General features: G+C 43.2%; 1 protein-coding gene and 1 long non-coding RNA gene across 10 annotated transcripts; one reads left to right on the top strand and one right to left on the bottom strand.

Annotated features, from left to right (window-relative positions):
* The first annotated feature begins 5 nt into the window (after positions 1-5).
* On the top strand, positions 6-16,876 carry LOC128322340 (uncharacterized). 2 transcript variants are annotated; one of them, XR_008305670.1, is made up of 4 exons: positions 6-220; positions 1,084-1,131; positions 2,817-2,902; positions 16,000-16,876. It is a non-coding gene; the product is annotated as an uncharacterized LOC128322340 (long non-coding RNA). The 2 variants fall into 2 exon arrangements; XR_008305669.1 differs by lacking the exon at positions 16,000-16,876 and having other exon boundaries at positions 2,817-3,503.
* LOC128322337 (histidine--tRNA ligase, cytoplasmic-like) lies at positions 4,005-24,556 on the bottom strand. Of its 8 annotated transcripts, XM_053243435.1 has the most exons (15): positions 23,609-23,741; positions 22,759-22,832; positions 19,740-19,881; positions 19,246-19,329; positions 18,705-18,824; positions 13,798-13,893; positions 11,389-11,514; positions 11,004-11,111; positions 9,977-10,075; positions 9,438-9,531; positions 9,064-9,191; positions 8,731-8,973; positions 5,917-6,033; positions 5,361-5,507; positions 4,005-5,185 (listed from the first exon to the last, which is right to left on the bottom strand). In XM_053243435.1, exons 5-15 carry the CDS (start codon positions 18,795-18,797, stop codon positions 5,129-5,131), a joined length of 1,308 nt encoding a protein of 435 aa, XP_053099410.1. In that variant the 5' UTR covers positions 18,798-18,824; positions 19,246-19,329; positions 19,740-19,881; positions 22,759-22,832; positions 23,609-23,741; the 3' UTR covers positions 4,005-5,128. The 8 variants fall into 8 exon arrangements, with proteins under 8 accessions (XP_053099410.1, XP_053099407.1, XP_053099406.1 ...); XM_053243432.1 differs by lacking the exons at positions 19,740-19,881; positions 23,609-23,741 and adding an exon at positions 24,408-24,556 and having other exon boundaries at positions 22,632-22,832; XM_053243431.1 differs by lacking the exon at positions 19,740-19,881 and having other exon boundaries at positions 22,632-22,832.
* Between the last annotated feature and the right edge of the window lie 83 nt (positions 24,557-24,639).

The following is a 24,639-nucleotide window of genomic DNA, read 5'->3' as shown; positions in this document are numbered from 1 at the left end:
CTAGATCCGCCCACACTTCAACTTTCTGCCCGACCCTTGTGTCAAGCGCACCAGCAGCAAGTTATGCTGGTTGAGGATGATGCAAGAGAGACGCAGGAATGGATGGCAAAGAAGAAAGGCCGGGGGTGGGGTGGGGAAGTCGCTGATAGCGCCGCGCCGCCTATCATCTAATGCGGCCTGTGCATGTTTCCGCAGTATTTTACTTGGGGCTTACTCTCAAGTAAGTATGCAAAGGACTGATTGGAACCTTACATTCAAGAGCTTTAGCTTCGTTCTGAGTAATTCCTCCTCTCCCCCGGTTGATCCGCACGATCAGCTTATAGGGACTGAATATCTACCTTCCTATTTTCTCTTAGTGATTAAGTAGGGCTGACTGCTCTGAAAAATTACTTTGGCCGTCGCAATTATTGCAACAATGTTGATTGAGATTCAGAGGTTGTAAACTGCGGTGACTTCGGCAGCATCATAGGAAAGTGCAAAGCTGCTTCAATTCGGAACCGGCAGTGTCAGGTGTGGCAACAGCAGCTCATTAGGTGCTAAATCAGTCTTCACAATCATCATGTGCCCAGGAACCACTATGCCTGAGGGATGATTATTTCCATATGAAATGTAATATTTGTCCTGCAGGAGTCTATGCTGATATGTTTGTTTCAGAAGAAGAGTTGAAGTTTTGCTTATGGAAACACTTTACAAAACCTGTGGCCACTTTGAAACTGCCAGACTTATGAGCAATATTTATGGGGTGGCATAGCAGTTCCACACATCTCCCTTCTGGGCCCCCTTGTATTTACTTCCTAAGAAATGCTGATTTTTTAAAAAAGTCATGTTTCAAAAAGTCAGTTTCAAACAGTCAAATAGGGATTATGGCCAAGCACTAGACAATAAAAAATGGGTTGATCAGTACATTTTGAGGGAATACATGGGGTAATGTTTTTTTAGATTGCTTATGACTCTAGTGGAATTATTAGCCATGATGATGGCCTTTGATAATGAGTAGGTTTCACACACACACACAGACAGCTTTTTTGGTGTAAAAATAGCTTTAAAATGCATAATAAGCAACCGTGGATGTACTCTTTCCAGGTGGAAGGCCTCATTTGGCATTGCACAAAAATCAGGAGAAATGAACAGGTATTAAACTGCTCTTAATTTTCTTTATCCCATTTCCTTCCCTCACTTTTCCTTCCTCCTTCTGTCCATATTCTGCTTGCCAGCTGCTAGGCTATTAGAGCTTTCACTCCTCCTCCTCAAGTCCATGGGAATTGCTTTCACTCATTGCAGGGGCATAACGAGGCTGGAGTGGGCCCAGAGACAAAATTTTAAAATGGGCCCCTTGCTGATACACACACACTCACTTCACATGTGACTTGCCTCTGGGGGGCCCCTCGAGGCGTGGGGGCCCCCAGGCAGCCACCTCCCCTTGCCTAATGGTAGTTACGCCCCTGACTCATTGCACAACTGCAAGTGTGTTGAAGTTACCAAATACCCCCATTTGCATTGTATCTCTGCTTTGACAAACTTGATTTCTTTGTTGCTCACTCCTCCAAGCCTCTAAGGTACCCCTCAAATGCCTGAACACAGATATTTGCCTGTGTTCAGGCTGCACTCTGTTAGTTATTCATACATGCAAGTTTGGTTTTGAGCTGAATTCCTCCAAGTCAGTCAGAAGTATGGATATACATGTGTGGTGTACATATACAGGTGAAACTCGGAAAATTAGAATATCGTGCAAAAGTCCATTAATTTCAGTAATGTAAATTAAAAGGTGAAACTGATATATGAGACAGACGCATTACATGCAAAGTGAGATAAGTCAAGCCTTAATTTGTTATAATTGTGATGATCATGGCATACAGCTCATGAAAACCCCAAATCCACAATCCCAGAAAATCAGAATATTACATGGAACCAAGAAGACAAGGATTGAAGAATAGAACAATATCGGATCTCTGAAAAGTATAAGCATGCATATGTATTCAGTACTTGGTTTGGGCCCCTTTTGCGCAATTACTGCCTCAATGCGGCGTGGCATGGATGCTATCAGCCTGTGGCACTGATGAGGTATTATGGAAGACCAGGATGCTTCATTAGCAGCCTTCAGCAATTCTGCATTGTTTGGTCTCATGTCTCTCATCCTTCTCTTGGCAATGCCCCATAGATTCTCTATGGGGTCAGGTCAGGCGAGTTTGCTGGCCAATCAAGCACAGTACACTGTATACTTTTCAGAGGTCCGATATTGTTCTATTCTTCAATCCTTGTCTTCTTGGTTCCATGTAATATTCTAATTTTCTGAGATTGTGGATTTGGGGTTTTCATGAGCTGTACGCCATGATCATCACAATTATAACAAATTAAGGCTTGACTTATCTCGCTTTGCATGTAATGCATCTGTCTCATATATCAGTTTCACCTTTTAATTTGCATTACTGAAATTAATGGACTTTTGCACGATATTCTAATTTTCCGAGTTTAACCTGTATGTGAGCAAGTGTGGAAACACAACCAAGGCTCACTTTTGGTAGTTTCATCCTAGATCGCAGAAAAAATGTGTGTGTTCAGTATTTAATGCTGGATGAGAGACTGTGTTGGTGGTACCATACTCCTTTGATCTTGTTTAAGTGAGATCCATCTTTTGTACACATCCATGAATATGTAAGTTGCATATGATTCAACCTTGCATCATATACAGTTCTTAAGTTTCAAACTCATGCATCTGAGAAAGAAATATTTCAGTGTTCTTTACTGTCATCTCAGTTAAGCAGCTCAGAATTGCCAAAAAATGAAAATGCAGCTCATGCCTTTTTGTTTCCTTTCAGAATCTTGAAAGGGCAAACCTAACTCGTTCATGAAAAAGCTGCATCTAACTGAAAAATCACATCCACTGAAATTATGAAATGTTCGAGTAAGTTTCCCAAAAATATTGGTTCAAATACTTGAACTGTAAAAACACAGGCACCAGCTTCATCAGTGTTCTTTATTAGGTAAATATTGGGCTGTGTAGAGGGGTGTGTAGGGGCTGCTACTCCCAAAAGCCCCACATAAGACTGTCAGTATTGGAGAGACTACCACTTTTATAAGGTGTGTTCAGACTACACTATGTTTGTTATTCACACATGCAAGTTTGGTTTTGAATTGAATCCCCCCAAATCAGTCAAAGGCATTGATACATGTGTGTAGTGTGCACATATATAAACAAGTGAGGTAAAACCATGTATTCTTTAGGAGATAAATACCTTGGCTTGAACTATGAGGGTAGAGTTTTTGTGGAGCAATTTCCATTGAGGCACACTGGTAGAAAACACTGTCAGAACTGGGCAGATCTGGATGCAAGGTTCTCTCAACAGCTGTACAAGGAGAAGGGATCCTAAAGTGGCCTTCGCGATCATACTTCAAACTGAAGTAGATGATCATGTGGTATGGCCGGAAGGTTTTGACAAGCTGCCTGGTGTGAAGATGATGTTCAAACAGATCAGTTTGAGTAGGCATGACTTAGCCCAGTGGTCCCCAACCAGGGTTCCTTCAGATGTTGCTGAACTACAATTCCCAGCATCCCCAGCTACAATTTATTTTGGCTGGGGATGCTGGGAGTTGTAGTTCAGCAACATCTGGAGGTACCCTGTTTGGGAACCACTGTACCTTAGCCACTATCCAGACATAGTCCATAATCAAAGAACAGCAGAGGCAGGGATTCTGTTTTAGTATGTACAAAATTATTTTATTTATAGGTGAAAACAGAACAGCTAGCAGTTATCAGATAGCTGCATGACACCAAACTATACACAGAGGGAAGGAGACACTAGAGTTTGCTACAATAGTAGCAATGCCAAAGCTTCCCCACTAGGAAACCATTTTTTCTTAATTCAAGGACACTGAAAACCAGCACTCCATGATTACAAAGGGAAAAATACGGAAATGTGACTTTTCATAGAGTGTAACCCCCCTGCCCCCACCTGATAAAGCTAGTTGTTTGTTGTTGACTAGTAAAAAGGAACTGAGAACAGGGATTACTGAGAGTATTTTTCCCCCTAGCTAAGGTTTATTTTGTTTGAAAAATAAATACATATAGGTAAAGCTTTCTATAATACCAGCTATTCAAGCCTTTCTGCAAGAATGCAGAATAACTATTTGTTCCATTTAATTCAAAGTGGAACATTCCAGTGCTGATGATACATAGCAGAGAAGGGGTGGGTGAGGATAAGAGGTGAGACTCCAGTGAGAGAAGGTAATACCCAAGACATGGCATAGCTGCTGCTGTTGCTTCTGCAGCCTCTTTGGGGGGCAGGGGGAACCAGAAGGGGAGGGAGGGAGAGAGAGAGAGAGAGAGAGAGAGAGAAAGTAGGAATATTTCTTCCTAGGCATAGATATTTCTTCCAGCACCCCAATAGGATAGGAAATGAAGGCAAACAAACAAACAAACAAACAAACAAAAAACCCTTATAACATTACCCATTTTAAAAATGAATTTGCTTATTCAGATCCAATTCAGTTGTTTTAGCCAACGATCAGAGGGATAGGTTCTTCAATCTTCTAGAATTAGTTTTCCAACACAATCTCTTTTGTTATGTGCTTCTTGTTTTTGGGGATCCGCACAGTTAACTCAGAGCACATTTAAGATTATGCAACATACAAAATGGCCAGAGCAGTAGAGGCAGTTTTTGATTAACTTTGGAGCGAATCATTGAGAATATAATGGACAACTGATTTTGCTTCTTCTTGTTACTGCATGTGCAACACACTAATTCTTAGGGCCAGTCCCTCATGTACTGGACTCGGATTGAATAACCTTGTAATGCTGATTTGGCAGATTCTAGGAAGCCACATTGGAACTACCACATATTTCCAGTTAGACATAGATTCTGGGATTGATTTTTTTAAATGAAAGTCAGATGGTCATGTATGCATGGAAGACACACACAGTCTATGATGACAAACAGCAACTGCCTTTCAAAGGTCAATATTCCCTGAAGCCATGTGCTTAGTCACAATGGAAGAGAAGGAAGGTGCATTGACCAAAAGTCCAGATTCTCAGAAGTACTGCCCAGGCAGCTTTACAGGCTAGCAGCATTCCATTAGGACAGCACAAAACTGCTAGATTAAAAAAAAGGAAGGAAGGAAGAAACAAAAGGTTCTATTTCTCTAACCTTCTCTTGATCTCTTCTATGAGATTCTCCTTGGGAACACTAATCTGAAAAGCAAAGAGGGATAATTAATGCAATCCATCAAAATAAGGTAATTTCTTCAAAAACAGATCTAATGGTTAAATATGTAGCTTATATCAGTTATGACCAAGGAGCTCTAGAACAGCCTTTTAACAGTGACAGATTAGTAGGGGTACTTATGGCCTCCTTTGAAACACCAACCTCTTTCCTGGTAATGACATCCCGAAGTTTCACAACTCCATCGTTCAACTCTTGTTGACCTATGATGACAACAAGTGGGATTCCTGTTTCTTCGCAGTACTGCAGCTGATTCAAGAGTTTGGGGTTTTCCTTATAAAGCATCTCTGCCTGAAAATGGTTCACAGCAAAGGGAAAGTCAAACATTTGCACTGTCCATAGGATGCAGAAGCAGCTGAATAGCCCAGACAATTATTTGGCTGGATTAATGTATAACGAGAAACCATCATTTCCCATTACATCTGAACCCAGCTTTTGTGTCAACACTGCCGATCCAAAGTCAACACAGGCCGATCTAGAGAAAAGATTTTCTAACTAGACTTCCTTCAACCCTATTATTTCCATCAAATCAGAGGCTAAGGCTGTTTATGAGTATCGGATCAACATCAAACAAAAAACAGTAGTTGAAGGGTCTGCTTATCACTTTCTCTGTTTTCTGAGAATCTTCTTTTCCTGTACTTTGGGCACATAAAACTCTAGCTTCTAGGAATACAATGTAACTCTGACTCTTCAGTGTTACCTTGATGCCAGCATCCCATAGTTCAGTGATTAGCTTCATCCTCCCAGCAAGGAAGTTCTTCTGAGCAGCTGCCACGAGCACTTGTGTTTCTACTGTGCGGATCTTCTCCTTGGACATCTTAGTGCAGGGACAACTCAAATTTGTTACATTTCACAACTCAAACTTACAACATATTACAACTCAAATTTAAAGCAACTTGAACTGATTAAAACATTTACAGTAATATGTGTATCTATCTATCCATCTATTTCTGAAAGAGCTGGAAAAATAATAACCAGAGCACCTGTGGGTGAGAGGCCGGTACCAGTATGGCACAATTAATCTGCAGATACTTCAGTTTAACTAAAATCTGAAGGAAACTCCCTCCAGGGGAGGATTTAAGGAGAGGCAAAATAGGCACTTGCCTACATCAGCAAAATCTGGGGTGTGGAGAAAGGCCTATAACGGACTACAGATGGGGGGGTGCACTCATTTGGGAGGGAGGAGGGGAGCTGGAAGGAGCTCTCCCTTGCTGCCCCGCCACACAGCGGCACTGCTTTAAGATAAAAGGGGGAGCCAACTTTCCCCTTGCCCCCCCCCCTGCTGCTGTGGCTGCCACTTCATTCTGCCGTGTAGCGGCATTTCAAAGTAAAATGGGGAACTTTCCCCTCGCACCCCTCCCCTGCAGCCACTTCTGTGCAGCCTTCGCTGCCCCCATCCCACCACTGTGGTGGCTTTTAGAAGAAAAAAGGGGAGACTTCTCCCTTGCCACCCCTCATCTCACTGTGGTGGTGGGGGCGGCAAATCCTTGGTCACCTATGGGTGGCAAAAGGCTTCATCAGCCCGACTCCCCCACCCCCCACTGTAACTCAACAGAGTGAAATGTTTGCCGATTCAGAGGACACTTGACAACCAGGTGAGTGGAGCTAATAGAGAAGCTTCAACCGATTACAACACCTATCTATATATCTATATATTTAATTCTCTAAGATGTGCCCGTGGCTAATCCCATGTGTGGCAGCTCTTGCAAGAATCCAGAGAGCTAGCGGATATGGTGGCGGCCGGCTGGCTGAAGAAGGTGGTGGCTGCCAGCCGGCCAGCCATGACCAGCACAGGTAAGTGGCTGCCTGGCAGGTGGGCGGCCGTCGCAACTGGCAGGTGGGCAGCTGAAGCGGCCACTAACAGCAAGCGGACCCCAGAGCGGCCGTGGACGGCAGGCAGGCCGGGCAGATGGGTGGCCGGAACCGCCATGGGCGGCCGGAACCACCACTGGCAGCCAAGGTAGTTGCCTGGTCAGCTGGCAGGCAAGCAGCCAAGAAACAGTGGGCAGCACAAAATAAGATGGGCAGGGGCAGGGGAAGAATGCGGTAGGGGCGGGCAAGCAAAAAAGAGGCAGTGGGGTAGGGTGGGGGGAGAAAGCAGCGGTGAACTAGGAGTGTAGCTGCTCTGTGCCGGATCAGCTAGTTTACAGTAATGTGTGTATCTATCAATACTCTGTGTCCAGGGGCGGTGGGGGGGCGGAAGGAGGGGTTGAACAAAAGGAGTGGAAAACTTCTCAGCTTGCAGAATACTCCCTCAAGATAGTCACAACTGCTTCTACTCCTCAGGAGAAAAGGCATCAAAACCTCTTTTTTCTTACCAGCTATTTATTTATTTATTTATTTATTTATTTATTTATCTATTATTAAAACTTTTATACCGCCTTTCCAAAAGGCTCAGGGCGGTTGTGTGTTTCTGAGGGGGGAGAGGATTTGACACATTTAGGCTGTTGGGGTGTGTGTGTGTGTGTGGGGGGGGTGTTAACCCCTCCCAAACATCATAAACACAAGTGTGTGTGAACTCTTCTGAGGAAGAAAGGGGGAAAGCTCTGCACTGAATCTGTTAATGTGCTGATCATTGGATGTGCACACGCGCACACACAATGAATTAGATATAGCCTTTTCTACAATATTATTTATTTATTACATTTCTATACTGACCCATCCAAAGTCTCTACAACAAATGAAATACAAGAACAAACATCATTTAAAACAAACAGGTTAAAACGATATAAAAATAAATTTTAAACAGTTTAGAGCTATTTAAAACCAATTAAAAATACTTAAAAACAATTTTAAAACCCTGGAAGGCCAGGCCAAACAAAACAAGTCTTTAGGGCTCTCTGAAAGGCCAACAACAAACCCAAACTATGGATACCTGCTGGGAGTATTCCACAGCCCAGGAGCAGCTACAGAGAAGACCTGGTTCCAAGTCACCACCAGACGTGCTGGTGGGAACTGGAGACAGACCTCTCTGAATGACCTCCCCACAACCTCAGTAAATATTGATGAAAACATGAACTGACTTCTTGCCAGCCATTAACTCTTGAAAACTTAGAACTGGATGAAAAGGAGCTGGGATTGGGTATCAGTGCCCCCTTCCCACAAGCCATTCCCAGAAAACAGGAAAAATATATCAAAATTTTCATATGAGGCAGGGCCCAAAGTAGGGCAGAGAGTCCCATCTTTGTTGCTAACTTTTTTTTAAACCGTGTTTAGTCACAGGCTGAAGTAACATATGTACACCAGGGATATACATTTTGTTGCAGGTCCGTACTGATATTACTCTGCTTTTGAATGCAAGCTGTGCTGAGTGATCTTCTGTGCAGACAGGCAGGGTAAACATTAATAACATAACCTGAAGCACAGGTCACAGCTGTCATAGTACTTCATGCTAGTCCTGTATTGTATACTGCACCCCTCCCACTTTCTGCATTTGCATACTAATTACCAAATGCAATTCTGAGGTGGTCATTGCCTCAACACCTTCTGCCCACACATTAAAAACAGATCTTACCTCAGTATTCTGCTCTATGATGGAGAAGATCCTTTCAACCCCAATGCTGACTCCTACACAGGGCACCTTTCGTTGCTTGGTATCAAATGTTGCTACAAGTCCATCGTAACGCCCGCCTCCAGCCACACTGCCCACATGGCAAGACTCCATTAGGTGGCCATCCTGTTGGTGCACCAAGGCAGCCTCATAGATCACTCCAGAGTAGTAATCTAGACCACGAGCCAGACTCAGGTCCAGGAAAACCTGTAGTACAGACCAGAAACCACATTAGTAGGCAAAAGCTAGAGAACCTTGGGACGGCTCAGCCAGACCTTATGTCACATCCCAACATACCTGATCTATGATGCCAAACAGGGTAAGGTATTCAAACAGCAACTTCATCTCCTCCAGTGCTTCCATGGCCAGTTTACTCACAGACAACTTTGGATCTTGGAGCAGCTGCTCGATCAGACACAGTCCCCCTGCAGGAGACACATATGCAGAGTGGAAGATGCACAGCAGTAGCACTTCTTCTAGAGTAATTTCCTCAACAATTTCCTGTCCATTCTGAAGCATTTCCAATTCTCTACTTGGGTTGTGAACAAACTTGGGCCAGAACACAAGGGAACATAAGAAATAGTAGGAGAGCATCTGGCTAGCAAAGGGACATGCATGGGATCTCAGCCAGTCTTACTGCCTCTGGCTACAGATGAAATGCCAAAACTCACCATGAAGCTGAACATATTCACCAATACAATCTGCAGCCTCAGGGGAAACCCCCTTTTCTCTGATCATCTCATTTTTCACTTCCTCCCATGTCACCTGTGGAGAAGATGGGAGTTAGCTTGGCATATTTTTGTCTAAGGCAATTCATGAACAAAACAACAACAGGGTAAGTATCAGCTGGATTCAAAACAATATACAAAATCCAAACAGAATCCAAAAAGTCAAATCAATGGTGTAGTAACTTCCTCTATAATTCATGGCCTGGTTGACATATCTGATTGCCAAATCTCTCTGTCAGCAATATGCTCCAAGTCCACCAGGAGATCATTTTAACTGGTAATTTTGCTAATACAGATGTGGTAAAGGTACAGAAAGTGTCAGCTTGAAACTTGCAGTGCCTTTACCACATTTGCATTGTCAGGGTCCACATACATCAGCTTCCAAGGGTTCACATACAATACAATTTTTCAGTGCTCTAGGAGAACATAACTGAGCTATGTTAAGATTAGTCCAGGCCTAACAGTATGGACCGAAGATTCACCTTGTCCAGTTTGTCAAGGGTAGAGCAAGCTGTTTCAAACTTGTTACTGGGAACACCGCACACTGTGAAGATCCCACTCAAAATGCGCCTGTCATTGATCTGAGGAAAAGGAAGAAACACTCAGAAATCAAGTAAGGGCTTTCCAATAAAGCTGAGCTGCCCTGGGATGGTAGAAGTGAGTGGAAGGACGTTCCCGCCTCTGCCACTGTCCACAGAAACAACTGTGCTCCTACTTTCCCAAGAACACCACCATACCAAGCGGGGAGATCCTTGTATGTTATACTGAGCTCCTTGGAAGAAGGGCAGGATAGAAAGGTAAGAAGTAATAATAAGCAACACTTGTTCCCCACTACCTGCTACAAAGAACTCTGCTTCAAATGCCAGTTCCCAGTGTTCTCTCTCAGGCGTGTGTTGTAATTTTAGAGTAGGGTTTAAAATTAACTGAGCGGACATTTGTTGATGTCCGCTCAGTTAATTTTAGACCCTGCTCAGGCTGAATCAGGAAGGCCCCACTCTGAATGCACATGCGCACTCACTGCCTTGATACTGCTGCCTAGGATAAAATTCATTCCGCACACAGACGAAAAAAATAAGAGAGAACACTGCCAGGTACCCTGGGAGCGCAGTAGCAAGCAGGATGCCTTTCTGACTTATGCATTGGCCAGAGGTCTAAGGGCCACCAAGTAATTGCACCACTTCTATCCAAGCAAGATCAGCTTGGCCCCAACAGGATACAAATGCCTCATTACAGCTCACCCCTTTGTTCTGGTATAGTCAAACTCATCTCCCTGCTTTATCTTTTCCTTCTATCCCCCTTTCCTCATGTGCCCTGTTCTTTTAGTTTGCAAAGCTGAGGACTGGGCCACTGTCTTATTTTTTTTTTAAAAACCTGAGTCATTGGTAGAAAATATTTGTCTGAAAAGCAGGATAAAATATAATGATTTTTTTAAAAAGTAATCCCATATCGCTTTTTTAACATCTTAGCTTGCGTTGATAGTGACCTAGAAATAGCAACAAGCTCTCTTACACGGATATGGAAGTCTCCAAATTGTAGGGCACTTAGGATCTCATGCATGACCTTTAGACACTCTGCATCAGGAATCATGGGGTCATATTGACCAGCAATGTCGAAATCCTGGGGCACAGAACACAATCGTCAGACAGAAGCAGCACCAAAGATCCTAAAAGCATAAAATCCTAAAATCACAACCTGAGTTGTATTATCAGAGAGACTCAATGCATCTTCTATCTCCCTGAAGTATGAAGGTGGGGGATGGTGGCAGAATCTATATTGTTCCACAGAGCACCCTGATCTTCACATTTCACATGAAGAATCCCTCTGCTTCCCCCAACTTCTGAGTGAAGACATGCACAGTTCTCTCTTGCTCTGTCCACAGTTTCCAAATACTCACACACTGACAGAACTCTCTGTAGCGGCCTTTTGTCATGACTGGGTTGTCACGCCTGTAGACTTTTGCAATGTGGTAACGCTTAAAATTAGTAATTTTGTTCATGGCCAAATAGCGAGCAAATGGCACCTGAAAACAAGAATTTAAGGAAGAATCACCTATAGTTCCGAGTGATGATAAAACAGTCCTGTTTCATCAGCCTGAAAGTTGCAACTGTGTTGACACTGTTTCAAGAATAATGAGTTCCAGCATCTTGTGTGCCACTGATGCGAAATAAATGTTTAGAAGTGGGCACAGCCATGTCCTCTGAGCAAGAAACTTTTTGAAGAATAACTATTACTGCGTAATTCATGTTCCTCTCATTGCAAAGCTGAGCAAGATCTTCCTTTTCATCCTCTCAGTGCAATTCTAAATTTTGTCACACATTATTTTACACACAAACAAACACATTCCATTTGTTAAATAGAATGTTACAACAAGAGCATGGAGTACTGCAGCCTTTGAATGTCCTCCTTAGAGAGGATCACCTTGCTTTGACCAAACGTTTAGGGGGGAAAGGTGAAATCTACATGAACTGCTAGGCCTTTATTTTGATTTATATAGTGCCCTTCCCAAAATGGCCCAGGGTGGGTTAACTAAAACCAGAAATACATACAAATTAAAATCAGGAGTCAATTAAAATCAGATTAAAATTATAATTAAAACTAGATATAATTAAAAGCCAGGCTAAAAAGATGGGTCTTTAAGGTTCTCCTGAAGGTCTCCAGGAAGACAATCCTCTTATATCCACAACCTAGGGGCGACAACAGAGAAGGCCCTATCCCAAGTCACCACTGATGAACTCATAGCAGCCAAACAAGGATCCCTCCTCATGATCTTAATGAACAGTGGGGATCTTGTAGAAAAAGGTAATCTTCCAAGTACTCAGACCTAAGCCATTTAGGGCTTTAAAAGATAATAACCAACACTTTGTACTTTGCCCGGAAACATATCGACAGCCAGTGCAAGTAAGAATAGGCATAATATGTTCTCTCCGGAATATCCCAGAGACCAATCTGGCCGCTGCATTTTGAACTAAATGAAGTTTCCGAACTACATACAAAGGCAGCCCTACATAGAATGCATTGCAGGAGTCCAACCTGGAGGTTACGAGCTGGTGCACCATTTTTCAGGTCATCCTTCTTAAGGAATGGGCAGAGTTGTCAGATCAATTGCAGCTGGTTAAAAGCGCTCTTTGCCACAGCCTCAACCTGAGGCACCAGGGTGAGAGCCAACAGCACTCCCAAGCTATGAACCTGTTCTTTCTGGGGGAGTGGAACATCATTCAGAACAGGAGGTTCTATCCCATCTTGAAGATTATAATCCCCAATAATGAGCACCTCCATCTTGCTTGGATTTGGCTTCAGTTTATTCTTCCTCATTCAGCCCATTACTGCCTGTAGGCAAGCATTTAAGGGGCTAACATCATTTCCTGATGTTGATAAGGAGAAATAGATTTGGGTGTCATCAGCATACTGTGCCCAAGGGCTTATCTAGAAAACAGACAAAAGGGAGGGGAAAGGAGGCAGGAGAAAAGAATGAAAGAATATGCTATTTTTGTATGCGAAGGGTAGGCTGTCTTCTAGGTGAGAAAAGAAAGAAGAGGTCTAAGGTCTAGGTAAACAGGCTCTTACATTTTGCTGCACAATAGGAACCCCAGCTTTCCTACTTCCTACTTACTTATTTATAAAGTGTATAAGTTACTCTACCACTTATTAAAAGGTCCTGGTGCTATACAGAGGATCACACACAACCTTGAAAACATTTTAAACTCCTTTTAAAACCAACAGCAGTGGACAGAGATACCAAACATTTCTAAAGGCCTTGCAGTTCAGGTTGGTTTTCACCATTTCCCTAACATTTAGTAAGGTCAGAGCAAGGTGAGCCTGTGAAAAGGGCATTCCAAAGCTGCAACACAACAGCAGAGGAGGCTGTACTCTGTGCCTTGTAAGAATCTACTTAACAAAAGGAATATGGAGGAACACCTCAAAATCTATGCTGTTATATGGGCTCTCATAAGAGAAGGCACTCCCTTAAGGTATGCTGGTCTCGCTTTAAAGGGCAACACTAGCACCTTGAATTGTACCCAGAAATGTACTGGCAACTGAGGTAATTGTGAGAGCACTGATCTTATGTGCTCCCTACAACAAGAACCTACTTAAAAGTGGCAGCCACAATCCGGCAGTTTTTTTAGCAGTCTTCAATAGCAGTTTCACACAAAGCAGTATAGTAGTCAGTCATTGGCATGGATGATGAGGCAAGAGCTCTGTATTCTAGCGAGTGATGTAGTTGGCATATTTCAGAGTGCTGTCTGAATAAAGACAAGCAATGGAACAGAGGATTTCCCTAAGCAATAGGACTTTTGTAGGATACAGTCAAGTCATAGCGAAGAGACAGCAGCTCCCCCCCTTGATCTTTCAGGTCATAGACCAGCTTTGACTCCTCCCCATAGGTGTCCAACAAGAGTTCCTTGGGGAAAAAGAAGAAGAAATACAAAAATATCAAATATGGATTGGTGTAAATACTGTGGAATGCATAAGTCTTCATCTTCTTCTTTACGTTAGCTATAAACGACTCAGCTAAAGTACTTCATGCATTAGTTACATCCAGACAAAATTATTGTAATGCACTTTATGTCTAAGCTGCCTTTGAAGAGTTCTTGGAAACTACAATTGGAACAAAAGGTGACTGTCAGATTTGACTGAGGTGGGCCTAACATATGCTGAAACAATAGGTTTCAGCATAATAGGCTTGCAATAGGTTTCTAGGCTCTGTTCAAAGTGCTTTCAAGCCTTACATTGCCTGGGACTGGAGAACTTTTAAAAGCTGCCTCTCTTAGTGTTCCTTCCTGCTTGATAAGATCTTCTATAGAGGCCCTGTTCTGGGTTCCCTTGATGGCTGAGGTACAGTGGGAGCTACCTGGTACAGGTACATTTTTTTACAATGACACAAATTCTGGAACTTCCTCCTGGGGGAAGTTCATTCCACCCCTTTGCAGCTGACCTTCCAGCAACAGGTGAAAGTCAAGTCATTTCAGTGGGGATTTGGAACCCCTTCAATGTGAACTCCCTCAGTAGTTGGACTGAGTTTTAAATCCTCACCCGTTTCAGCTTTACTGCTTGTTCGATGGTTTTTTATTTGCTATTTTTAATTGTATTGGTTTTTTCATATTGTTAGCTATATTGAAGGGCCTTTGGCACAAAAGGGAGGGATATAAATATCTGAATAAATTTTTAAAAAGTGCTGCTGACTTCAGCTCAGAAAAATCTAGCTGCTTCACAGGAATCTAATCCAGCTGGATCACTGATCTCCATGAATTGTTATAAGATTGCCCCAAACAAACATTGTTACTTATTATATTAATTCTCCTGGGTGTGCCTTGGAATGTGCATCCCAGCGCTCATCTGATTGGCTGGGCGGTGGACGGGCATGATTGGCTGAGGCGCACCCAGGAAGATTGGTCGCCGCGGCAGCGGCAGGCCTGGCCCAGCCGCGGAGGCAAGGCCAAGGGGGGGGGAAGGGGGGGCAGAAGGGGCGGTGTGGAGGAGAGGCGGCTGGGCCTGGAAGTGGAGACTGGGGCAGAAGGTGGCAGGGAAGAGGTAACCGCCGGTCCCAAAGAGCGCACAGATGCTCTGTGCGGGGTCGGCTAGTTGTTACTTATTTTATGACCTATGAAGCAAAAGGTTATATAACCTGAAAAGCTGACTTGTATGATATTGTGGAACATGCGTGTCTATAAGCAATAGTTCATGTTTGTTTCATTTTTCTCTAAACTCTCCAAGATTCTTCAAAGCAAGCTCTGGGATCCCAAGCTTTGGGATAGCTGTGTTAGTATGTTGCTGCAAAAACAAGAAGGAGTTGTGTTGTTTAATATTTAAGGTGTCACAAAATGCTTTGTTATTCAGTTCAGGCTTTAACTATAACCTGCAACCCTGTCTGCATGTTTTTCCTTCCATGATGACAGAATATGTCTGTGTCAGGAACCTAGGACCTCTAAACCGTAAAAATATGCCATCCATTCTGACATATCTTTGGAGTGGAAAATGGGAACCAGGAACAGATTGTGGCTGGTAAAAGCAGGGAGAAACCTTCAAGTAGAGAAGTGAAGGATCTGCATTTTAGGCTTACCATAAAACAAATACACTTTTCTAGGGAAGCAATTATGCCTTGTATCCCAATTCTAAAAACACACTAGCAAAACCAAGATCAGCAGGGGATCTGCAATAATAGTTCCCCTTTATAAGAAAGGAAAGCAAGACGATCCTGCCAATTACCATCCCATAAGCCTACTAAGTGCGGTGATTAAGATCTATACTAGGCATAGAAAAATTAATGGCCTGGATTGATTCAGAAGATATTTCGGCAGATGAACAGGCTGGGTTTAGGGCCGGCCATTCGACTATATATCAAGTCCTAGTACTGCAGCATTTGGTTTAAAAGTATGAAACCAAATAGATTGTATGCTGCTTTTGTGGACTTTTTGAGCGTGCTTTTGACTCAATCTCCAGGTGGAAATTATGGCGCAAGCTGCTGGACTCCACAACTGACCGTCATCTTTTTCTATTAATCTTTAAGGTATATGAAGATTCCTCTTTGAAGGTATGGTGTAGTTCATTAGGACATCTTACGAAAGAAATTTCAACCAAGAGAAGAATCAGACAAGGCTGTATTCTGGCCATGATACAATTTAATTTTTATATTTATTCTTTTGTTTCCCACCTGAAGGATATGAGATATCTTCTACCAAAGCTGGCTGTTAGGCATTTACCGATTCTGCTTTATGCAGATGATGCTGTTCTGCTTTCCCAGAGATTGATTAGTTTGAGGAAAGTCTTGCAGACTCTTTCTTTGTATTGTGATCAGCGGGCATTAGAAATAAATTATGATAAAACTAAAATAATGGCATTTGGGAAAAGACCTAAAATAAGAAAATGGCTGTTGAATAATCATAGGCTGGAGCTGGTTACACCAATATCTTGGTGTAAATTGTGCAAGCATCAGTCAGTAGAACAGCACATTTAAATTATGTTCTTCAAAACACCCAGAGATCCACAAGGGCTATTCTAACATTCTATCGATCCAAGGGTGCTCAATTTGTCCCTGCTGCAGTTAAATTCTATTTAGCCAAGTCTCGTACACAGCTTCTATATGGGGGGCATGTTGGTTTGTATACAAATCCTGCCAAAATTGAAGCTCAACAGTCAAAGTTCTTCAAGAGCTTATTGCAGACACCAAAGTGCTTCACACAAGCAGTGTGAAGTGCCAAAATGGTGTTTGCGGGCTTGACCTGCTCTCCCCGCAGAAGCAGGGAGCTTCTTCTCCCGAGCAGAGAACCTTCCTTGGGCAGCCGGATTAGCCGCTAGGAATGTGCATGAACCTGTTCGGAGGCCCTTTTATGGGCCTCTGAACAGGTTCAAACACTGGGGAATTTGAAGTTCGAAGGTGGAGTATGTGTATGTGTCTCACTTTAAGGACAGGGGAGAGTGCACTTACCCCTCTCTCTGCTTTCCTCCTGCCGGCGCCTGGTATTTTACACATCCCACGGGGCAGCAGCATACTTCCCTGCCACCCTGATTGCTTTTTGGCTGGAAGTAGCTGGCGCATGCACGCACGTCGGGCGAATGGGAGCTTGCAACACGTGCCAACTAAATCCAGCCAAAGAGCAAATGGGGCAGCAGGGAAGTATGCTGCCACCCTGTAGGACGTGTAAAATACCGGGTGCTGGAGGGAAAAAAGTGGAAGAAGGGGTAAGTGCACCCTCCCCCACCCTTAAAGTGAGACACCCTCCACCATCGAGCCACCCGCGCCTGGTTCCATGCATATCCCTATTGGCTGCCCAGACGATTACTGGCTCCATTACAGAGCCAGTTGGGGTGGCATGGTTTGGGTGTCTCCCAGCCCTCAGAAGTCCCAGAAGTGCACGGAGCATTCTGGGGAGCCTCCCTACACTGGGAGGCTTGTTGTAGCCTACCCATTGGGGGTGCTACTCATGAGTCACTGCAGTGTGGAGCTGCACTGTGGCAACACACAATCCTGTGACCCAGTTTTTGGATGCTCTTGTGCCCAAAACCCAGGTTAAATGGCAGGCTCTGTAAGCGGGCTTGCTGCCGAGCCACCACCGGGAGCTGTGTGGCACTCGCTGCTTCCCATGATTGGGAGAAATTGGGCTAGCCTTCCTTAGCCTGATTTTTGCTGCTGTGTAGGAATAGCTTCACCACGTTTTTTCACAAATGCAGGACTGCACTTGGAAGTGGGTGTCGCAAAAGTAGAACCAATGGCTTAGTATTTCTGAATTGTACTTAAAGTGAAAATTGCCTCCTTCTGGCCTAGCTCCTTTGGTATTACTAGATACATTTTCATCTTGCTGGAAATGTTCATTAGAAAGGAAACTATGTCATTACGGCTTCTCCTTAGACTTTCTTATATCACTGGACTATGAAAGGGCTAGATTAATGATTACACATTGTGTGGGTGACATGGAATGGTAAATAGAATTGAGACCAAGTCTGTGGTGTTGAGCACTCAAGTTTTTAACATCAATCTTGCCAGGCACCTTGGACAGATTACTGTGTCCAAATATCATAAAGCTTTTTCGTTAGCCCATTTAGATGCATTGTATACAGCTGTGCTTGAGGGAAGATTTAAGAAGGTTCTGTATGCAGAGCATCTATGTTTGTGTAACACAGGAAGTCTTGAAAAGACCACTCATTTTTGTTATATTGCAATTTTTATAATGATATTCATAGTTATTATTTGCTGCCTTTTAAAAATGATTATCTAGGGAATTCTGTTAACTTACATAAAACTTATCTTTTATCTGATACGAATTATATGTTATCTTTAAGTGTAGCAAAGTTTTGTTTTACAGCAGGGAAGGATCGATAGAAGATGATAATTTGACTGGAATGTTTGTTACTATATTTTAACTGTTATACTTAAACAGTTTGATTAGTATTAGATAAGCATTATGTTAGTATTATTTAGTTTCCCCTCTCTTTCTCTGGTCTGTGATCAAAATAAAGATTCATTCATTCAAGATCAGTAGAACATAAGGTACAGTTTGCACTCAAACAACTGAGCAGTTTTCTTCACTTTTGCAAAAGCCCAAAGGTCAATCCTGCACACAGTTAAGTTGCTTAATTCAATTGTTCAATGAAATGTAAGCAGCCTGAATGCAAGATTGCAGTCTTCAGCAGAAACAAGCTATAGACCTGAGAACCTTGTCTGACATAGACGCCAGCTGTACTTCCAAGAACAAAAATTGCGCCAATTGTCCTCACCTTCAGTTCAAACACAGGGGTGTCTATTGTTACAGCTCCATGACGTTTGAAGCAGCTGATTATGGTGCTGAAGATTTTCTCCCGGATGGCCATCTGCTTTGGGCTAAAATCTCTGGTGCCCTGAGAGTTTGTATAGAGGAAGGGGATGGGTTAGGGAAAAAAGAGAGCTTGATAAAAAAGAAACTACAGAGTTGCAATAGTAACAGCAGCCAACAACTGAAGGGCTTCCAGATGCTTCAATTGTTTAGCGCTAAGTATTTGGATCTATGCCAAAAAGCTCATTACAAGAATCAAGTACAGCTGAAAATAATAGAAAATGATTGGAAGAGAGGACAAAATTGGAAAAAAGCAGCAGATTAAGCTTGTAAGGGGAAAAAAACCACCCTGAACACTACGTGGGAAACTACAGAAACATATGGTAGACTGATGCTGCAGCTTGTTCCATTAAAGGAAGTATCAAAGTCAAGCATTGCTTGAAGAGGGGAAATGAGAGGAAATGGCACACAGAAGACCCAGATGGGCAACTGAAGGAGAGAGTTACCTTGGGAGTTTTGAGAATTATCTTTTCTTTTTCTGTAGCAGCTCCCAGCTGTGGCAATGGCTGATTTACCACTTCTTTGATCACCTGGGAAATAAAGCATATTTGATATAAAAAGGACAACACTGACTCCCGAGTCCCTGTTACTACCATAGACTGTCAAAGTCTGCAAGGCAGTAATTCAACTGGCAGACACAACATGATTCGTCTCCTGCACTGGCAGTGATTTCTTTGGAAATCTAATATTCACTATTTGCATTTGATGCTTTAAAAGCTCAACTGGAGGAATGGGATTCAGAGTCTGTGTAACCACTGACTATTATGGGCTATAGAAATTCCATTAAAACAATTTTATGTATTTTTGCACATTTATATTCTGCCAAACACAGCTCTAGGTGGTTTACACAAGATTAAAATACAGCACAAAATTTAAAATTATTTAAATATTAGTTAACCAGGTGCATCTTCTTAAGGGTTTTTTTTTTAAAAAAAGCTACCTGAGATAGCAAAGCTCTTATTCTGATAGGAAGTGTGTTCCAGAACCTTGAGGTGGTTGTAGAGAAGGCCTGGCCCTCAGTTACCAGCAGATGAGTTCATGGCAACCATAGATGGTTCTCCTCAAATGATCTCAATAGGCAGCTATTAAATTTAAAATTTAAGAAATTTATTCCATATGTATAATGACCTGAAAACTTTGCTTATTTGAGGATTATACTAATAACAAACTAAAAGACCAGCTGCCTTTAACTGATATACTATCACTACTTTGACAAATATTTATATACTGCTCTTCACCCCAAGTTTACAAAGTGGTTTACATTGAAAAATAAATAATACATTAATAAAATGGTCCCTTGTCCTCAAAGGACTCACAATCTAAAAAAAAAACCCCATAAGGCAGATACCAGCAGCAGCTACTGGAGGGATGCTGTGCTGGAGTTGGATAGGGCCAGTTGCTCTTTCCCCTGCTAAATATAAGAGACTCACCACTTTAAACAGGTGTCTCTTTGCTGTTAGCAGGGTTACCAAACTATCTCAGTGCATTCTAGCCTGTTCTAGATGGGGTTGCACTCCCCCTAAAGGATCAGATTCACAGCTTGGGGGTGCTCATTGATCCAGCACTCTCACTCTAGAGGCTCAAATAGTCTCTGTGGCTCGGAGTGCCTTTTATCAGCTTTGGCTGATACGCCAACTGTGACCTTACCTGGATAGAGATAGCTTGGCCTCACTTACTCATGCTCTGGTAACCTCTTGCTTAGATTACTGCAATGAATTGTACATGGAGCTGCCATTGAAAATGGTCTGGAAACTGCAGCTGGTACAAAATAGGGCTGCAAATTACTAACTGGGACTGGATGTTTTAAGCATATTACGCCAGTGCTTCATCAGATGCACTGGCTCCCAGTCCGTTTTTGGGCCCAATTCAAACTGCTGGTTTTAACCTTTAAAACCCTAAATGGCTTGGGACCTGAGAGAGCACCTTACTCCATGTGTCCCAACCTGGTCCTTAAGATCTTCTTTGGGGGTGCTCCTCCAGTAGTGGTGTGCACGGAACCGCCGCAGCGCGGTCCGGCACTGAGGGGGGTCTACCTTTAAGGGCGGGGGGGTAGTACTTACCCCTCCCGCCGCTCTTCCCCCTCCGGCACTGTATTTAGGAGCGAAGTTTTGGGGGCGGCAGCGTTCCTCCCCGACGCCCCTGCCCCCGTCGTTGCCCGGAAGTCTGGTAAATACGAGCACGCATGTGCTCGTCGTGGCGCGCGCGCGCGCCTGTTGCTGCCATGCAAGCATGCGCCGCATACATCGTGTGACATATGTGGCGTGCGCGCGCACGGTGTCAACAGGCGCGCGCGCACCGCGACGAGCGCATGCACGCGCGTGACACATACATCGTGTGACGTATGCGGCGTGCGCGCGCACGGCGGCAACCGGCGCGCGCCGCGACGAGCACATGCGTGCTCGTATTTACCAGACTTCCGGGCAACGACGGGGGCAGGGGCGTCAGGGAGGAACGCTGCCGCCCCCGAAACTTCGCTCCTAAATACAGCGCCGGAGGGGGAAGAGCGGCGGGAGGGGTAAGTACTACCCCCCGCCCTTAAAGGTAGACCCCCCTCAGTGCCGGACCACTGGACCGGTCCGGTTCTGAACCGGTTCCGAGGCCTCCAACATGGCCTCCGAACCGGTTCGTGCACATCCCTATCCTCCAGGTGCCCCTGCCAAATGAGGTAAGGTGGGTGGCTACTAGGGAGAGGACCTTTTCGGTGGTTGCACCCCATTTATGGAATAGCCTCCCCAGTGAGGTTCGCCTGGTTTCATCACTTTGTTCTTTTAGATGCCAAATAAAAGACCTTTTTGTTCACTCAGGCCTTTTAAATTTTAAATGTTTTACCATCTAATTGTAACTGATTTTTTAAAAAGTTTTCTAAAAATGATTTTGTATTGTATTTTGTATTTTCTCTCCCACCACCCACTTTTGGTCTGTCATGATTTAATGTGTGTTTTTATCTCATGTTTTAATATTGTGTTGTGAGCCACCAGAACAATTTGTTACAGGGCGGCTGACAAATAAAGTTTATTATTATTTTGTTTCTTCTGACTACCAACACAGTACATGTGAAATGGTGTTACTTCACCTAGCCCAGTAGTAACTAGTAGCTAACTGTGAAGGCTATTAGGCATCTAACTTTTCCAGGCCAGTTACCTGAGATCTTTTTAACTAGAGATGCCAATAATTGAACTTAATTTTACGCATGCACATAAAGTGTTGCATAAAGAATCTCATCTTGAGATTCTTCCACGTAATGGGTTTAAGTTGCCAGGAACTTGCTTTATCCCAATCAAAAGCCAGCTTGTCATGAAACAACACCTTTTGGACATTGCCAGGATATTGTCTGGACATATTATAGGCATGGGCTCTTTTCCTCTTTTCTACATAGCCTTTCCCCCCCCTAACAAAATCTAGTATATATAATAGAGGTTTGGTACAAAAGACTCTTCTTGGAAAAGAAGAACAAGTTTACATTGAAAAGGCTTGCATCAAAAGAATAAATTGCCATCACAAAAGGCTTGTATCAAAATAAATGCATAAAATTAAAAATAAAGTGCAATTCAAAGCTGTTGTTTCTAGTATCAAAAGAGACTGGCCCCATCTTAAAATAGGTGACCAGACTACTCTGCTTCTTTAAAGACATCTTTAAAAATTCATTGTCTCAGACAGCCCCAGGCAGGCTGGCTGGTCAGCTCATGATTAAAAGTTCTTTCCCTGTGTGCTCTGGAGCATTTCACCTACATGGAGAACTTTCATTCCACCTGCCCCACTTAATTAAAAACAATCCATTTTGTTTACATGCCATTGTAAAGACAAATAAGCAAACAAACAAATGCAGATGCACCTCATCTTGGAGATAACTGGAAAAGGTCCGTAGGACACAAAATTGTACTGACAAATGCCGGTTCCTGTAGGAAGCCCTTGTGAAGAAGGGGGAGATCCAATGCATGGTGGAGAGTTAGAGAATTAACCTCAGCAGCTGGAGTTTCCTACTGCAGGTCACATCAGGTCTCCACAACACCAGATATGAGGAACTTTCTGCATCCTAGTAAGCAGGAAACACAATTATGATACACAATGCAGGAAAGGAGAGGGAGAGAGATGGACTGACAGAAGGAATTCATTTCACAGTAAAAATTTCAAAGGGCCATCCTTTGGCTTGAGCAGGCAAACTTGAAATGCACTGCTTACGGAACTGTGATAGCAGCTATCTTAATAGTCTGAGACAATGTCCTGGAGCTTGCATATGTACTTGGACAATCCGTAAAATGGAACAGGTCCAGGATATGTAACAATAATACTTAGCTTTTATGTACTGCTTTACAGCATGCAAACATGAGCATTAGCTTAATTATTACATTTTTATCCTTCCATTTATCCAAGATCAGGGGGTAGTCTGGATGATACTTCAAACTGGTCCAACTAACTGCATGGGAGAAGAATATGGGTGCACATGCCTTCTCCTGCTCAGCATGCTTGTATACTGTCATCTAATCACATGTGGGGGTTATCTAACCACCCTGCCAAGTGGGGGTGGGGGAGAAGAGATGTGCACACCCATGCTCCTCTCCCGTGTGTGGGCCAGCTAAGTTATCATCCAAATTGTCTGAATGTAGCAACATTTATTTATTTTCAAATCTTATAGCTGGCTTTTTCCCTATTGACTAAAAGCAGCTTACATGGTGTCAGCCCTACTCCACCCCATGAGACAGATTAGGTTGCAAGATAATGACTGGCCCAAGGGCGACCCAATAAGTTTTGTAGCTGAGTGGGGATTTTAACCTGGGTCTATAAGACCTAAGTCCATCATTCAAGCCATACCTCCCTACAGCGAATAAACCTTGCAGACAGTGAGCTCTTCGGGCACTATGCAGGAAGGAAACTCTCTTTTGGCAGAGGAATCTCCGGCTAGAGAGGACACAACGAGGGCCAACCCCTCATAGGAAAGGTTTCACTCTCTGGTTCATAGACTTTTTTTAAAAATACGCTAGACTGACACTTCTTTGACTATGAATAGGAATTTCTAAGCATCCTGGCTCCATTTTTTTTTCTCATTAAGAAGGATAAAAGTAAAGTAACAGTTTACAGCTGCCGATAGAGAAAATTATGATCTTATCGTAGTTGCGATGTGGACACAGCGTATCGTCACCCCGCGCCCCGAACAAAATAGAAGCAAAGACAGGAATGCATATTTATTTAAATTCAGTATATAGTGTGTATGGACATTGTGCTTAAAAAAAAAAATCTCCGTATTGAAGACTTAGAAGAAGAACTAAGGCTGATAATTGTTTATGACATTCTTGCAATACAGCTAGGCGGGGTGGTGCCAAGACTGAATACGACAGTCCTGTGAGGTGGTCCATCCTTAAGACCCCGCCACCCCATATTGCAGATAGGGGTTTACAAGCATTCTGTATTATGATCTTCATAATTTACGACCTAAGGATAACGATTTAGAAGAACATTTTAGTATAGACTTTAAGAACTGTCACTTGTTTGCACTTAGTTGCTCTTTCTGAGTGAAATACAGCGTCACAGATACAGATCTCGGCTGCAATACAACATGTGTAGTTGATAAAGATGCAAATAGACAGCGTATCATGAGTAAAGTACTACATACCGATAATCAACTATTTCAAGTGAATTTGTTTTGCTAATAGTGTCGATGATGTGTCTAAATCGCCTGAATTCATCACACAGTCCTCCATCTCCACCCCAGAAGAACCCAAACCAAGGCAAAATGCAGACCCGGTTGCGCTCCATTCGTTTGCATGCGGGCATGTTAGGGTTAGGCTTAGTGCAAAATGGCCCTCTTACACAACCAGCAAACCGAGGGCCAGGGGGTTAGACTA

Source organism: Hemicordylus capensis, chromosome 4, assembly GCF_027244095.1.
Source record: "Hemicordylus capensis ecotype Gifberg chromosome 4, rHemCap1.1.pri, whole genome shotgun sequence".
In the NCBI taxonomy this organism is placed as follows: Eukaryota; Metazoa; Chordata; class Lepidosauria; order Squamata; family Cordylidae; genus Hemicordylus; species Hemicordylus capensis.
The sequence above is the reverse complement of the archived record's forward strand: the minus strand, read 5'-3'. Positions and strand labels throughout refer to the sequence as shown.

Excerpts from the sequence above, each read along its gene's own strand:
- LOC128322337 (XM_053243432.1), bottom strand. The coding sequence starts at position 22,736 with ATGCATTGGATCTCCCCCTTCTTCACAAGGGCTTCCTACAGGAACCGG. Across the intron at positions 8,974-9,063 it reads TGTTTGGCATCATAGATCAG|GTTTTCCTGGACCTGAGTCT; the intron begins GTATGTTGGGAT and ends TCTGTACTACAG. Across the intron at positions 5,508-5,916 it reads TATGGGATGCTGGCATCAAG|GCAGAGATGCTTTATAAGGA; the intron begins GTAACACTGAAG and ends AACCATTTTCAG.